The 18,058-nt window shown below is 36.5% G+C and overlaps 1 protein-coding gene across 6 annotated transcripts in view; it reads right to left on the bottom strand.

Moving 5' to 3' along the window:
* Window positions 1-18,058, bottom strand: part of PLCB4 (phospholipase C beta 4) — a 418,068-nt gene that overhangs the window by 71,119 nt on the left and 328,891 nt on the right. For all 6 annotated transcript variants that reach the window (XM_049780221.1, XM_049780218.1, XM_049780220.1 and 3 more), the window contains 6 exons: window positions 14,043-14,151; window positions 9,726-9,936; window positions 8,037-8,130; window positions 4,459-4,538; window positions 3,723-3,807; window positions 489-579 (listed from right to left, as the gene is read on the bottom strand). In XM_049780221.1, the coding sequence (XP_049636178.1) occupies window positions 489-579; window positions 3,723-3,807; window positions 4,459-4,538; window positions 8,037-8,130; window positions 9,726-9,936; window positions 14,043-14,151 (670 nt within the window). The remainder of the gene's footprint in view (window positions 1-488; window positions 580-3,722; window positions 3,808-4,458; window positions 4,539-8,036; window positions 8,131-9,725; window positions 9,937-14,042; window positions 14,152-18,058) is intronic.

The following is an 18,058-nucleotide window of genomic DNA, read 5'->3' on the forward strand; positions in this document are numbered from 1 at the left end:
TGGGGAATGCATAGGAGAAACTATTTTTATAAAATTTCTTCTCCATCTTATCTCTAGAAAGATTCATACTTTATACTTTATTTGCTCAATTCCTAAATACGTATCACATATTTTCTAAAGGAAACTTTTAAAGTGGATTTTAGAATGTAAAAATGACCCACTGCTAGGCCCTTTATGCCTTGATCAATTCTAAAGTCCCAATTTCATTTTCTTCTCATTTTTCCCTGGAACTTTGTCTTGGATACCTATAACTCGACCTTGGACATACACTTTCACATTGTAGAAATGAGTTGATATAGAACAACTTGTGTTTTGTCAAAAGGTTAATTGGAATATGTCAACTTTGACACATTATATGAGAAGTACATGGTAATGCCACCATTGTACCTATTTGCCTTCCAAATCTGCAATTCAAAATGTATTTCTTCTCAATGTCTAAATGGCAGAAACAGGCCAAGTGTGTACATTTGCTCACCGATGTGACTTACTTTTCTCAACTTCAGGTTTCAGCCTTTTATTTTTGATGAGTATTTTTCTTTTGAGATCATTAGGGGATGGCAAGCTTCTACCCGGTTCAAGCTAGAGATAAATCGGAAAAACTGAATGAATACAGATCGCTCCTCTTCATTCTTTTTCCCAGACCTGAATGAACAGGGAGATCTGCAAAAACCACTAGAGGGCAGCAAGTAGATGTGTTTTAATTCTGCATCACATCTCAAAACTCGGCCTCCAGACCAGAGGTATGCCATGTGCTCCACCTTGTCCATGGGAGCTGGTCTGAGACGGAGCAGTGCCAGGAAAGGGGCTCCTCTCCAACCCCAGACTCTGCCACTTCTAAGAATATCTGGTAAAGCCTTAAGGATCAAAGTTGACAGCAGTGGTTAGAAGTGGCATTTCCAGGTAGAAATCGAGAGGCTTCCGTGGTCCAGCTATCCTAAGAGTTTGGTCTACAGAGTATGTCTGCACACTTGAGAGGTTGATGATTCAATCCCAACACTTAGAATTGATAAGGAACTCAAGAAGGCATCGAGTTCATGAAAGCTGCTACAGAGTCGTTTGCTTGGGTGGGTGCCTGCAAAATGGGGTGTTCCTCTTTTTAAGCACCTGACATTCAAAGTGTATAGCCATTGCCTGGTACCCATCCATTGATATACCCTGTCATCCATTCACCTTACCATGCACACATTCATTCAGGCAACGTGCTTGTCTACCACCACAAAATGTAAGAAACAGCATTCTTGACCTGCCCTTCTGTTTCCCCTCAGGGAAACTCCTAGTAACTGTGCCAGTCCCCAGTGTCCTCTCTTCTACTTGGACACACTCCAGTAAATATCCAACACACTGCAGGTCAGCTCTTCTTTTTAATGTGTTTATGCTTTTGTCCTATGCCTCATCTTTGCCAAAACATAACTCTACTTTGGGAGTGATCTTGTTTCCACTTCTCCATAGTGCATTTCCAGTATATGTCTTTCCCTTCATAAAACAAGACACAGAATTCAACCAAAAATTAAATCAACTCAGGTAAAATCAATAAATAATTGGACAAACTGTGGATATTTGTTCCTTTCTTTCTCTTTCCTTCTTTCTCTCTTCTTCCCTCTTTCATTCTTTTTTCTATCTCTACTATGCAGACAAAATTTTATAGCACTTGTATATTCAAAAGATAAGTTGATATTGAAATTAATTTTCAGAGAAATCTGTTCTCTTTTAAAATTTACATTGTGATTTGCCCATGCCTATAATTTCCCAGAGAAAGTAGGTCCACAATTTAAAAACATTTTAATTCTAAATATTTTACTTTCTTTACTGAAAATTTTAAGTTTCTAATGTTTCTTTAGTAGTTTCCAGTTGTCAAGTCTTTTTTCCCTATATATATATATATATATATATATATATATATATATATATATATATATATATATATATGTATATATATATTCAATTTAGGCACTATGACTTACAAATATCTCCATAAAAGAGTTTTAGGTATACAAACCCCACAACAGCGTCAAGTTTCTGCCACCAATGTAGTTCGGCCATCCCAGACCTCAATTTGCCCCCAGAACAGGTTTAAAGTATAATAGCTATATTTTGAGCCTCATGCTTCCCGTATTGTTGGCTTCATGATTTAAACATGTACGTATGTATACCTATGCACCCTGTTGTGTCCATGTCCCTTGTCCCTATTACCTCCCATTTGCCTATTCTTAGAATCTGTCTTTAAGATAAAGATGAAGGCACTGGTAGTTTATTTGATAGCCCCACAAAATTCCAACAAAATGATGAAGTGAAAAAAATGGAATAGGTAGCTGATCAGCAGCATGATATTTGGACAGTCATTCCTGAGGGGGTCTGGAGTGTTGGGGAGTTCTGGGACTCAGTAGAGACATGTGCACCAAGTTATCTCTCTTGAATAGTGAGGGAAGTGTAGGAGTAATATGCATTCTCTGGCATTTTTGTTTTGTTTTCATTTTTATGTCACACCTGGTGGGGCTCAGGGGTTACTCCTGACTGTGCATTCAGAAATCACTCCTGGCAGGCTAGTGGGACCATATAGGATGCCATGGATCGAAGCCAGGTCCACCCTGGGTCGGCTGCGTGCAAGGCAAAGGTCCTACCACTGTGCTATATCTCCAGCCCGTCTTTGGCACTCTTGATCGCCTTTTCAAGTGTGTGCAGAGTAAACTCCTGTCATCAGAGCTCAAGCCCAGCAGGCTAATGCAAGTAGCTATAGGAGCTCTCAGTGCAAAGTCAGGCCAGAGTGCCAGAGAAACCAAAAAGAAAAGGACAGCAGCAACAGAGCATCAAGAGGTGAAGGTAAAGAGAATAAGAAAATCAATTTCCTTGTCTCCTTTTGGCCTTAGTTCCCAGAGACACACAATTTAAACAAAACTCAGTGTTAAATGACCTCATGTGCTCATATGTGGCACAAAACACCCCCCTTCTTGTCCTTAAGTCATTGCCACTCAACTGGGATATCCTGTTACCAAATTTGGTCTCATCAGGAGCTACTTGTGAACAAAGGGATAAACTAGTTTACAACTGTAGACTGTCTTACACCTCAATCTCATTAGATGCCTTGGAACTAATCACACCTGGAGATGTTTGTCTCTTGGGGGGGTAATGAACTCTTGGAAACTTAGGGTGAACTCATCAATGATCATATTTTTAAAACTTGTACGCATTTTTTATAAATCCCCTAAGTTTGTGACTCACAACTTAAAATTTGTTATTGTATATTGTAGGAACTAGAAAGCATAACAGGGTAGTTTAAAATAAACTATATAGTATTTATTTTAAAAGTTGGCCGTTTGGACTTCAGGTTCCTACGACTTCACCCCAGGGGACTTCTCCTAGCAACTGATCCTGAGGGTATTGCAGCCTGTGTCCACATTCGGTTCCTTTGGAGCACTTTTAGAAAACACCCTCAAAGCCTTAATGGAATTTTAGTAAAAGATCTCATGGAACTTAAGAACCCCAAGATCTTGTAAATTAAAGGGAATGAAATGTTTATTCTCTCTCTCTCTCTCTCTCTCTCTCTCTCTCTCTCTCTCTCTCTCTCTCCAAACCCTTCTACAGATAGTGAAAGCTTTCCATATCAAGATGGTTAAATAAATAGGAAGATCTTTAGTATCAGTGCTCCAGAACTACTTAAACCTTCAGAAATGAATTTCAAAACAAGTCCATTCATGTCAGAAATATGGTTTACTAAAAATACATACTGGATGCGACTCAAGTGCTTGTTTCAACAGGAGATCCCCAAATAGATCTTCGCAATATTTGGACATCTTGTACTGTTGATATTTGCTGGAGAGAAAGAACGGGTATTTGTAACTTTAAATGTTCATTAAGGATACAAGAATAAAAAAGTATGTGATCCTAGGCAATTAAAAAATCCCATTTTAAAAAACACATGCTGGCTCTTACTGTGAATGTGTGTCACTGCCATATCCCACAAACTTTAACTGGACTACTTTAAAAAAAGAAGTGGATTCTGATTCCAAGTTTAAGACTCAGCACATAGGATTAAAAATGTCAAGTTCATAAAATCTGATTTTAAATATAGTACTCAGTCCTCCAATGTAATGGGATCGGAGCAAGATACTGTGGTCTGTGGTCTCTAAACTTTGGGTTTGAGCACAACTGAGGAGAGGTCACTGAGCATGAATGAAAAGGTGAAAACCCAGGGCCTACTGCAGTGGCAAGTTATTCACTGCAAGTCCAGGAACAAGTCACACAGGGGATCATTTTAAAGGGAGAACTACTGATTTAAAGAAAACATCTATAAAATTCATTGGGATGTTAAGACTTTTTTTTGTGCATCACATAATGTCTTCACCACATCACAAAATAAACTATTGTAATTTGCTTTTAAAAGACATAAAGTAGGAGTGTGGAGGGGGCATGGGGATTAAGAAACCATGCTTAGAACACTTAGAATAGAATAAATCATTATACCTGCAGTGATTTTCAAAGGAGAGAATCACAGGATATTCAGATGTGACAAATGCAGTTTCCTTGATGGCTTGAATAACATCCTTCAAGACAAAGAGCGTTAATGAGATAGAAGAGCTAAGAAGAAAATATTTTTTAAGGCGTTTAAACCATCCAGAGACTATAAATTGCTTTGCAGACAGTCATTTCAGACATTCAGACAGGGAAAACCTATTTACATTTACACTTCTACGAGTTAGTCTCTAATAATCAGATTCAGGTACAGTTAATGATTAGCTAATGAAAAAATTTTTGAACCACATTTATTATGTTATCAATTAACATTTCATTCTGCTCGAGCTGTATGGGGTGGGGTGGTCACTGGAACTACAAAAAGCTATGCTTAGATCTCTGTGGCAGGATCAAACTCAAAGTCTTGTGCCTTTGAGGGACACATTGCAGTCCTTTGAGCTCTCTGTGGCTCCCTAGATCTTTCTCTAACAGACCAATTTTCTCCTCACCTCAAGGAAAAATGTTAGTTATATCCTAAGGACTTGAAAACTTTCGTTGACATTCAACTGTGCTTGAAAATCAATGTTTCACTACTTTTCATCAATAAAATGAAGAGTGCTATGAAATGATGGAACATTTAACACTCAATCTTAGTGTGTGTTAATCTGGGGAAAAGAAGTCACCAAAAAGGAAGCTTGCTTCTGTCAAATGCCTTCCTTGAGATAATACAAGGAACTAGTCTGTGGTACCTTTTCTCAATAATGAGCTTAGATACTTGAAATAATTTTGGTGAGCATTGGGCACACCTGGCAGTGCTCACGCCTGACTGTACTTAGGTACTGCTCCTAGTAGCACTCAGTGGGCCATATTGGTGCCTAGGATCAAACTGAGGTCAGTTGTATGCCAACCAAGTACCTGAGCCTTTATACCATGTCTCCAAGTCTCTGAAATAACTTTGGGTTTATTATATGTTATGTGGCCTATATTTAATGATCCTGCGGCTTACTCAGCTTTGTACTGTCAGAAGTGCTTGAAGATCATATGGGGTGTTGGGGTTAGAACTCTGCATGCAAGGCAAGTAAGGTCTTTTCTGCTGAGTAATACTTGAATTAACTGAGTGTGTCCACCTTGTAACAGTACTCAAAAGTAAGAGAGGTGGAGGTCAGATGGGTAGTACAGTGGGCAGGATATTTGCCTTGCATGCAGCCTACCTAGGTTCAATACTTGGCATCCCATATGGTCCCCCAGCCCCCAAGATCCTGCCAGGAATAACCCCTGAGTGCAGCTAGGTGTGGCCCCAAACAAAAGTTAAATCGAAGAGGACTTAAGAGACTAGTAACCCTGTTATTTTTATTGTTTCAGAAAGCAAGGCTTCACATCAAAGTTTTTATAGGCAGAGCATTGTATTTGATAAAAATTTAATTAATTCTTACTGGCTTGTAATTAACCATGGTTTAAGTTTTATCATTCAGTTAATCAGAGAATTTTTTTCTGGATAGACCTAAGAAAGTAAATTTAAAATGGAAATAACTTCGTGATACAATCTTGGGAGCATTTAATTGGGTCAATGTTGTGGTTAAGATGATCATTTAGTTCTTGCTTTTAAGTTTCTTCCCAGTTCAAAATGCCCGTGACACTGATTATCCATGTGAGTGGACCAGGATTACTCCTTAAGAAAAATCTTGGGTCTGCTCTTGAGTTTTCCTTTGATCACACCCAGCTAAGGAGTAATAATAGTCTTTGGAGCAAAGTCTCTTCTTTGGCTTCTTTATAAAAAAGACAACTCTTTCTGACAGTTTGCGAATTGTCCACTTTAGGCTTCCCACATTTATTGATTTATTTATTATTTATTCATTTTTGTTTGGGGGTACACTAGTGATAGTCAGGGCTTACTCAGGGATCACTCTTGGTGGTCTTGGGGACCATAAGAGGTGCCAGGGACCACACTTGGGTCAGCATGTGTAATACAAACACCCTGCTCCTTGGATTCTGGCCCCAGAATTTATTTATTTATTTTGAATATTTAGGCCACACCCAGTGATGCTCAGGGGTTACTCCTGGCTATGTGCCCAGAAATCCCTCCTGTCTTGGGGGACCATATGGGAAGCTGAGGGGATCTAACCGTAGTCCTTCGTGGGTCAGCTGTGTGCAAAGCGAACACTCTACCATCGCGCCATAGCTCCATCCCCCAGAATTTATTTTTTTTATCTTTGAACAGGGTATCATTGGATTTTGCTAAGGAATGCTCCCAGGAAACCAAACTGTATGCAGAGATTAGCAAAAGGTCATTACTGAGATATATATTCATAAAACTGTACACTCCCTCAACAAAGCTGGGGGAACACTCTGAAGATTATGCTGGCAAAATTGAACACTCAAATTGATATTTCAAGAATTCTTTTTTGTTTTTAATAAAATCTATATTTAAGCACCATGATTACATGTATGATTGTAGTTGGGTTTCAGTCATAAACAGAACACCCCCCTTCACCAGTTCAACATCCTCACCACCAATGCCCCCCTCCCTCCATCCCAACCCCTGCCCGTATTCTAGACAGACATGTGAATCATTATGTATCCCTCTTTGCATGGATTCTAGAAAATGTGTAGCCCAATTTGTGGGAGCTACATGATTAGTAGAACTTCTTAGATAAGAATTTCTTAAATCTATTTAATCTTCTAAGACTGACAAACACTATTCTTAATCTATTTTACTTTTCTGTGTTTTATTTATCTTTCATGCCACTTAGAAATCTTTCAAGAAGACTACAAAGTACAAAAAGTACAAAGTAAGTATTTTTCATACCATAAGATGCTCTTTTTTCCAAAAAGAGTGAATTATGGAGTGAATACTTCCTGGAGCTGAAGCCATGAGTGCAGGGGAGGAGAAGCATCTAAAAACTATGTGTGTCTGGGGCCAGAGCAGTGGCGCAGTGGTAAGGCATTTGCCTTGCATGTGGCTGAACTAGGCTGAACCTTGGTTCATCCCCTAGGGTCCCATATGGTCCCCAAAGCCAGGAGCAACTACCTGAGCGTCACTGGGCGTGGCCCCAAAACAAAATAAATAAATAAATAAATAAATAATAAATAAATAAATAAATAAATAAATAAATAAATAAAAACTCTGTGCGTCTTATGGGTCAGGTGTATCTTTTATAATAAAAAATATGGTTAATATGGGACCGAAGAGATAGCCTGGAGGTAAGGTGTTTGCCTTTCATGCAGAAGGTCATTGGTTCAAATCCCAGCATCCCATATAGTCCCCTGAGCCTGCCAGGAGTGATTTTTGAGCATAGAGCCAGGAGTAACCCGAGTGCTGCTGAGAGTGATCCAAAAACCAAAACCAAAACCAAAAAAAAAAAAAAAGAAAAAAAGAAAAATACGGTTAATAGTAGATAAGAAAATAAAAGACTTTTAAGTAGATATAACTGGGCCTTTCTTTGCCAAAGAACCTCATTTAAGTACCATCACTGTTTGAAAGCAGGGAAAGTAGTACGAAGGAGATATTAAATGGAAAAAAAATACTTGAGAAGACAATTTGCACTTTAAAAAGTTTGGAAAGGCTGTGGTTGTGTAAGTTTAAAACTTACTTTAAAAAGAATATCTGTACACATTGCTTTCCCATGAGTTATTATTGGTTCTTGGTCTTCGCCTTTTCCATCCCAACAGTCAAGTTCAACACACCTAGGAACACAGGGAAATCACAGTGTTAAATTCTAACAATCAGTAGCATATATTTAAAAATATAAGAATAAGTTGGACAAACCTTACGTGTATAAAGCTGCAATAAATGACAATTAAGGGACAACTATGGAAGCTTATATATAGTTGTATTAAGGTGATGACAAGAATTATTTTTTAAATGTAGTTAGGTGGGCTGTTGTTACTTTAGCATAGCATAGTGCCTCAGAGACATTGAGACATTGTTTTAGCTCTTTATAGTTTGAGTAGTCAATTAGTAATCTTTTAGCCAATTAAGATAATTTCTTTTAAAAATTTTAGCTAATTTCCTCTAAAGTATTTTTAAGCACAAGGTATCAGTAAATATACATATTAAATATACATATGTTATTGATAACTAAGGACAAAACAGTACTTGTCATTTTTCATTAAATAGTTTTTCATCATATTTGAACCCTAGAGGATTTACCAGTTTCTACAAAGAAATACTATTTTCAGTAAGTCATCTTCTTTCTCAGAGGAACTCAGAAATTCTAACATTAAAAAAAAACATTTTTTTGTTTGTTTGTTTGCCTGTTTTTTTTTTTTTTTGTGGTGCTTATCGATATAGCTCGAGCCCTCACTGGATATTTGACACTTCTTTTGGTACTGGTGGAGTGTTTCACCTTCTTTTTCTCCATCTCTCAAATCGATGATGAGAGCCTCTAGAAGGATTCCGCCCAGTTTCGGTGTATTAGACCCTTACCCCAGTTTATTACTTTTCTCTTTTTCAAACAATACCACGCAACTCGAACTAGCTAGTCCTGCCTCCAGTTAGAGGGGGAACTAAGGGAGGCATCAAGACCAAACAGGTGCAAGACTACTAAGTTGTGGGTTAGATACAGAGAGGACCACATATTCTAGCCGACCTGGGGTGAGGGAAGAGGAAATGGGAGGTAGGACAGAAACGGAGGTGTAGGGAGGACAATTTGGTGATGGGAATCCCCCCTGATTTTATGTAAATATGTACCTAAAATATTATTGTCAACACTATGTAAACCACTATGATCAAAATAAAAATTAAAAAAACAAAACAAAACAAAAAAAAACATTTACTTTGTATGCATCTATGGTCAACTGGAAACTCAGCATAACTTTTTAGTTTTTGATCTTTGGGCCACACCTGGTAGTGCTCCTGGATCTACTCTTAGGGATCACTCCTGCCATGGTCTGAGGACCAAAAGGGGTACGGTGGTTAAGCCTGCTTGTCTACATGCAAGGCAAATGCCCTACTTGCTATCTGTTCACTCTGGCCCCTCATAAGACTTTTAAAAGACACTTTCTATGTTGCAGGCTATGTTTAAATTTATAGGAAAACAAAATATCTTTTGACTCACAACGGGATTTCAAACCTTTCTGAAACATATATCTTTCTTTTATCAAGGCTATCATAATCCATTAAAGAGAAGGATAGATGTCCTTTTCACTAGATCTTAGCCAAATTCTGAATATGACTTCTGCTTTTTCAGAGAAAATGATGAATTGAAGGGCATCACATAAAAAAAAGAAACAATACAAAAAAAAAATACCAAAAACACAAGCTGGTCTTAGTTTCTCACCTGCAACCAGCCAGGAGAACCTGTCTATACATTTCAACTGAAGACTTCCCGCCAAACTGTCGACCAGTGAGATAGGTATTATGGGATGAACTGATGAAGTAGTGAGCCAAAGGATGGTCCATTTCTTGGTACAGCTCTAAACGATCGAGGAAGACTGGGGCATTTTCATCTGACATCAGGTAACGGCAAAACCCATCACTTGATATAAGGCCTAGGGAAAAAAGGTCATCTTAGCAAATTTAGAGATATAGCTCATATTTTATTCATCGAAACGGATGCTTCTTTTATAGGAGTCATCTTCTGATCTCAATTTTCAAGAAACTTCCAATGCTTGAATGAAACTGAGCTTGACAAATGAGCGGGCTTGAGAGTCTCTTAAGATTGAAACCATCTGACATTTCCTATTGTGTATCAAAAGCAGAGTGTGAGCTGGGTGGGTGACTAATATTTGCTGACAAATAACTGTAGCAGCTTTGGGACATGGGACAGGTCCCATGGGGTAAGTTCTGGAGAGGCAATGATTATTTCTGCATCTTTTCCTATATTAACAATCAATAATGCCCTCAGTTTGGTGTTTTTAGTTAATCATTTGTAAGTTATAAACTAATTTCAAGCCTACAGTAAATAAGACAAAATAATAAACTGCTACTGCCTAACTTGTTAAATGTTAACATTTTGCCAAACTTGAATGATTATTTTTTTTCCCAGTTTGTATTTGTTTTGTTTATTTTGGTCACCAAACTTGGTGACGCGAATTCCCCTGACTCAATGTTAATATGTACCTAAAATATTATTGTGAAAGTTATGTAAACCAATATGGTCAAAATAAAAATTATATATTAAAAAGGAATGATTATTTTTAAGAATACATAATTGCAGATGTTACTGTATGCTCCTAGTACCTTATCTTCAAATCCATTTTGTTCCATATTTCACCTCATGTTAATAAGAATTGCCTGAAGTTTTATGCTTAATGTTTCCCAAAATGGTTTTGTAAATTCACTACAAAAGCACTTATCGAACTATTTAAAAACTTATATTTTAATTCTCTCATAATTTTCACTTACAACTTGCTGTATTTCCTCTATATTTTCTTTGAATTTACTCATTTAATACAAATATATCTTGATGACTTTTTTTTACTAAATAATGTATAGCAACATATATAGTAGATAACATGTAGAATAGTGTAATAGTTCATTCATATATGAACATGCAATAATTTATTATTCCCTTTTTCTTTGGGATATATAGGTCATTTATAATTATAATTAAAATTATATTGTGTTAAATTGCTTTAAATGCATTTAATGCATTGCAGAGATCTACCACGTAGGTTCATTCTTTCTTAGAGAAAGTGGCTTTAAGCCGTAAGGATAAATGTAGTGATTAAACAGATAAGCCCCACTTTTTTGAAAACTATATATTAAGGTTGAAAGAATAGACAAGTAATATGCAAGATGTAGTGTCTTAAGTGGTAGAGGGAAACAGTAATCAGGAATAAAATTCATAAAGAATGAGCAGGATATTGTGCTTCACATGCAGCAAGAGCTTATCTAGAAAGGTCCCATTCATGCATGAGGAACAAGTCACATGCTTCTTTCCAGGCAGAGCGATCAGGACATGCAAAGGTCTTGATGTAAGTGATCAGAATAGGGTGATAGTAGCTGAAAGCTAAAGGCTATATCAGTTGTACTTTAAGCTTCTCTGCATAATTAGTATTTTATTCTACATGTGCTGAGAAGCCTTTTGATGGTTTTGAAGAGTGAAACAACAAAATAAGTTGTTCTGATTGCTCTGAGACTTATGAATACATTTCAGAGCAATAAAAAGAAAGGAGGGATCTAGATTGACAGTGGCATTTGCAATGGGATGGGTATTGTCCAGAAGACACGGGAATTTGAGAAGTCTGGGAAGAGAAGAAATAGTGGAATGTTGGTTCTTTTGAGGAGATACCTTGTAAGTTTTGCAGATGGAGGTGGTAATGTAAAAGAGAATGCTAATTTGAAGTTGAGTTACTCATTTTTGCATTGGAAGGATGGGTTTATCGCTTCCTCCTTGGGACTGAAGTGATAGTGCATTGAGTAAGGAGTTTGCCTTGTGTGTGCTCAGCCCAGGTTCAATCCCCAGCATCCCATATGGTCCCCTGAGCTCTCTAAGAATAACCCCTGAACACTGGCACGTGTGGCAAAAAACAAAACATGGCCCCCCCCTCCCCAAGCCAGGAACCATTTCAGAGCACAAAGCCATAAGTTACCCCTGAGCGCAGACTGGTGTGGCCCCAAAACAAACAAAAAACAAAACACACACATAAAAAAACACCAAAAACCCAAAAACCAAAACCCCTGCCTCCCATAAAATGAAACCCTTTTCTGTGGTCAGGGAGAAATAGAAATATGCACATATACAGTGAAAAAGTCCATTCTTTGACAATGTACTAGCTTAAATTAGAAGTAAGGAGAGTGGAATGTTTAATAGGAAAACCATAGAAACTCAACATAATTGGTCTGGATGAATTCACCTGAAAAGTGATTCTAGTTGGAAAATTCGTCTGGGTTACTGGCATTTCAGAGAAGACTATCCAGGTCCTAGAAAGGCTGGCCTGAATGGGACACAGTTTCTACTATTCTCTTATCAAAACATCATCAGGTGAGTTGATTGTGTTAATTTATGTTTTCCATAATAAGATTTTTAAAATTTGGTTTGCATTTCAGCCTCATCCATACTTAGGAGTGACAGACTTTAGACTATTTCATTTGAGCCAAAGAGATGGTATACTGGGCAGGATGTTTTGCCTTGCATGTGGCCAAATCAGGTTCCATACATCACATAATGTCCCCTGTGATTAGCCAGGAGTGATCCCTGACACATGGTGAGAGGTAACTTCTAAGTAAAAAATCGGTGTGGGCCCAATCAAACAAACAAAATAAATTAAACAATCATTTGTAAAAAATATGTTGATGATCAATTCATAGACTTTTAGAACTGAGAAAGAACGTCAGAAATAAAGTTGTACTTTTGTGAGAACATTTATTACACTGCTTCGGACATAAATTATAACTGCCTTACTTCATTGTGATATCACAGAATCGAATGCAATGCTTGGCATTCGGCCAGCCCTCCATAAAATTTAAGACATTGAAGAAAGGGACAGAAAAAGTGCTCATAGCCTCGACCTGGTTGTCTCATAAGTGAAGAAAGTGGAACTGAGAAATGTGGTTCCTTGTTCATGGTAATAGAGTGAAAGGTGGCAAAGAAGAATCAAACTGCCTTATAGCACTGCACCGTTTGACATTTTCTATTATGTCTCTCCTCTTTTCATTTAAGTTAATATCTTATAACTAACACTCAGAGGAAGATCTTATTAATGAACCCCTCCTTGTAAAATAGATATTTGAGGTTCTAGCAAAAATTATAAGTATATGAATATGGCTACAGAAAATTCTTATGTCTTGAGGAAAGACATTATGACGTGAGGCTGTATGATGTGGTAGGCTATACATAAGCATAAATAGATTCCAAGTTCTTCAGAGAATGTATACATTTTCAGTCAAATTCCCGAGCATGATATAAGAAGAAAAATAACATTTATTCTAAACTAAGGTCAGGATACTCTTAGCATATGAAAGAGAGAGACCTTGAACCTAGATCTAGATCTCTATTCACTGACAATGAGCTATGAGGCCAGAGAATCAGGTATCTCTCCACATTCCAGTCCAATTATATTAGGTGATTTTCCATTGCTAGGGGATTGGCTTAAATTTCCTCTCCATGTATTTCCTTTATCAAATATTGAAACTGAAACAGACAATGCATCACTTTCAAAGTTTCACTGAAAGAGGCAGAGGTTCAGAATCCCCCATAATGTGTTAACCTAATTTTTACTTAATTGTGTATGTTATATTTATCTTCCAAACCAGAGGTCAAATAATGGCAGGGAAGGATCATCAAATTGCATATTAAATTTATTTTACTTGGCAAAATGAATTGGAAAAAGGAAGTGGTAAAATTTTATAGGAAACAGAATTCTTTTCAAAGATCACAGAGACTATATTTGGCATTTTAAGCATTATGAATAAGAAATATCAAATATACAAATACATGGGGTCAATAGAACTCTAGAATATGGTAAGAAAACAACTGAGCATGAGACTTAGATGGCATAGAAGAATTTGACACGGGGTAAAATATATCTAGAGCAAGAAAACAAAATACTAGTCATTCTTCAATCTTTGACTCTAGGTAGATCCACAGCATTTAAGGATACCTTTAACTGAAAATAATCTAAATATTCACATTTTAAAAAACTTTCATTACCTTTTTTCTTCAAATCTTCATCAGGCTCATACATTTCAATAATCTGCATTGCCCTTTTAGTATCATAAAATGGGAATAAAATTTCATTCAATCGAGGATCTCGTTGATGCTAAGATGAGAAAATAATTCCATTTAGGTTGACACTACTTGCCTTGATATATTATACATTAATAAAACATACAATTTCTAAGCAAGATCTATCTAATATATCATATTTATAGTTACAAATACAGGATTTCACTTTCTTCCTTTCTTCCTAAAATAGTCTTCAAAAAAGTCCAAATCCTGGAGTATTTTGTTGGTTTCTCTCACTGACTAGTGAGGGAGAATATGGAAACATATATTTTTCCCCTGTAAAAGTTGAAGGATACATAATGTGAGGAAAGTGTTCATTGTTTTGTCTTCTAGTTTCCATAGCACAGGGAAGAGAATTTAGTGTCAAAATCCACGTGGGATTAAAATATTTTTTAAAATCAACCCACAAAATTCCCAAATAGAGAAAATAAATAAACTTAATATTCACTAATATAAATGTCAAAAAAAAAAAACCAATAAAACTAACAAAACTTCCAAATGTTTGACAGGTAAATGCTACTTAATTTCCTATATTATATCCACTCTATGTAAATAAAGTATTGGGCACTCTTTAGACTTCATTATCTTAAGTAAATATTTATCAAAATGAACCAGTTATATTAATGATGAAAATAATCAGCACCAGGTCATTTGCTACTTATGAAAATATGGAAATCTACATTTAAATATTAGTACATTGGAAAGAGTTTTTTCTGTATAATCTAAGTGGGTCTGCCATGTGGAAATTATCAAAGCAGAAAGTATAAATGATTAAGTATGTAGGTTGATGATTTCATAAATGCCTAGATGCTCCTGGTACTATATCTGGCACAAGGAATAATGCAGCTTCCACTGTTCTTTCATCCTAACCACACAGCATTTGTAAATAAAATATAGCTTGTTAGATGAGCTACCATGGGTGTGTGTGTGTGTGTGTGTGTGTGTGTGTGTGTGTGTGTGTGTGTGTGTGTGTGTGTGTGTGTGTCTCGGAGTGTATGCATTAGTGTCTGCCTCTACTTGGAGGTAATGTACCCACTAAATATCCTTACTGCTCATTGTGGATTAAGGATCAAACACTGTCCAGTCAGTCATCAAATATACAAATAAAGTAAAATTTAACGTAATGGGAGATAATTACAAGTGAGCTAAATTTAGACAATAAGTAGGATCTTGGCAACAACTCTTTACCCAAATATATGCACAGACTTCATAAACACTTTTGCAAAAGTTTTGAAGAGAATTGTTAAAGTTTCATATGGATTTTCTTTCCCCATTTGCTTTTAAATGGTCACTTCAAAAGTGAGCTACACAGAATGGATGCCCTTGGTCAACAGAACACTTAAGGAAGTTTCCTAAAGTACTTGTGAGTTAGCCTGTTCTGATCCTTGCCCCTTCCCACCAGAGTGTTAGTCTTTAAAAACCTCTCTCTCTCTCTCAATATATCCCAATGAAGCATGCTTCTGTTGTAATATAAGAAATTAAAGCTCACAACAGCTCACACCATGCATGTGGTCAGTAGAAGCTGTTTTGTTAATCATAGGCTTTAAGACCGTAACTAATGAAGTTGTGGGTTATGCAGAGATAGAGAAATTGTGAGGTGCACCGTGGAAGGTCAGGCAAGTGAAAGCATGCTACATCTTGTTTAGAAAATGGATGGTGCCATGCAATTACAACACTCTGTTCAAGAAAATGACAAGCACTGTATCTGGTGAGAATGTATTATTTTAAACACACACACAAACATACAAACAAACAAACAAACAAATCCAGACCTCTCCCTTTTCTATAAAGTATATCATGGAAGAAGATGGCAGTGGGTAAAAAGGTCCTTTGTAGACCCACTATAGTCCATGACTGGGTATTCTTCATCTTCCTTAATAAAATTAACTTTTTTGGTTTAAAGATATACTCAGCATATATACATATAGATGTATATATACTGTAGAGATATTTGCTGGACTTATGGAGATGAAGGGGCAAATCCATATGAATCAAAAAGTGAGAGAAAGCATAGTGGAAAGTTAGGGACAAAAGCAAAGAGAATCCAGCCATTGTTATGCGTTTTTATATACATATATGAAGCTAGTATGATCTGGGTTACTTGGAGGCGCATTCTGTCAATGGCAGCAGTGGCTTATCACTCACCTGAGGTTTGTTAGAAGTGCAGATTCTCAGGCCCCACCCCAGACCTACCAGATTTGATTCTCTGGAGTAGAACCCATGAATCTGTGTCTTAACAAGCCTTGTAGGTGATTCTCGTGTGTTCAGTTTGAGAAATTGCTCCAACATGTAAAGGAATGTGTTTTAATATATATGCAAAGCATTATAATTATCTGAGACTTGGCAGTGGTCCTCAAACTATGGCCCCGCGGGCCACATATTGTATTTGTATCTGTTTTGTTTCTTCATTGCAAAGTAAGATACATGTAGTGTGCATAAGAATTCGTTCATAAGTTTTGTTTTTACTATAGTCAGACCCTCCAATGGTCTGAGGGAGAGTGAACTGGCCCCCTGTTTAAAAAGTTTGAGGACCCCTGCTTGAAAGCATAAAACTCTATAGATTTAATATGTCCTTCCAATGAAATCCTATTAAAATTAGTCCAGGGATCTAGTATTCACTATTACACCTATCTATCTCAACAGACGCAGTCTCCTGGAAGACCATGCCTAAGATTTAGGTAATATAATTACCTATCCCCATTTTCGGCCAAAAAGAAAAAAAATCAAGAGCCAACAATGTTGTAATTGCATTTATCTTTGATCTCCTCTATCCATTGGCATCACCCAATATTTTTCAGGTTTCCAAAGACAAAATAATGCACTTGGATAATCCAAAGAAATAAGGAAATAAATGGCAAGTTGTGTATTTGTAACACAACTAAAATTTGTGTATGCAAAAACATCAGAAGAAAAAACATTTTGATGTAATCAGAGTGAAAAGGTTGTAGAAAAGTGAAGAACATGTGTTTACCAATATGCTGGATATTGGGTTTTCCATTTTCCATTGTGATTTGAGAAAGCAATATATTCAGGACATTTGCCACTTGATGTCCAGAGCTCTGTAAAATGAGATTCTGAATAGTTTGCAAAAATAGGTCAGAGAACGGGGCTCAAGTAGATGAGCATGATGACAATGCCTCCATTGTTATATACATAATTTTACTGAGGAAAATGCATCAATCCGATCAGCATTAGGAAGGAGAGATGATGAAAGACATAAATGCTATTTAAATGAGATATAAAGAGGATAAAAGAATAATTTAGAAGGCTAGTGTGCTCACAAAACCAAATGCCTTCTTATCTCTCTTTGGCTATTCATTAAAGAATAAAGATACTATAAATGGTAAGATATCTTGGCCTCTTTCTTAGAGTCTTCCAACTGCAAAAAATACAAATAAATTAAAGTTGTTCATCTTAGTATTTGTGTGAAGATATGAGTGAAGCAGAGAAAAGAAAATAGGTAACAAGAAAATCAGGCAAAGTCTTGATTATTTTTAAGTATTTAAGAATTTTTTAATATTTCTCATGTTGATCTATATATTTGTCTTCACGTTCCAATCAATTCCATATTCTTCTCTATTCTAATAATCTTTGTAGAAGTCAAACAAAGAGTGAAAGCAAAACTAAAATTAAGTTAGCTTCTCATTAACAGAGGAAAATAGAGATGAAAGAACTTCAGATAAGAAATTTCAATTATATAGTAGAGTATACAGCAGCATCATTCATTGGTAGCTCAGAATGCAGATCGCAACCAGCTCTCCTACACACTCGTTTCTTTTATTGCCCTTAATACAGGCAAAGAATTTCCTCATCCACTAGATATGACAGAATTTACTAATTGGATGATTATGATAGTCAAACTTGTTTCCCAAGTGTACTACTAGCATTTCAAGGAATAATAGACCTTACCCACTAGAGAGGACATTTTAATTTTTTAAATT

The sequence above is a fragment of the Suncus etruscus genome, chromosome 9 (assembly GCF_024139225.1).
Source record: "Suncus etruscus isolate mSunEtr1 chromosome 9, mSunEtr1.pri.cur, whole genome shotgun sequence".
Lineage (NCBI taxonomy): Eukaryota > Metazoa > Chordata > Mammalia > Eulipotyphla > Soricidae > Suncus > Suncus etruscus.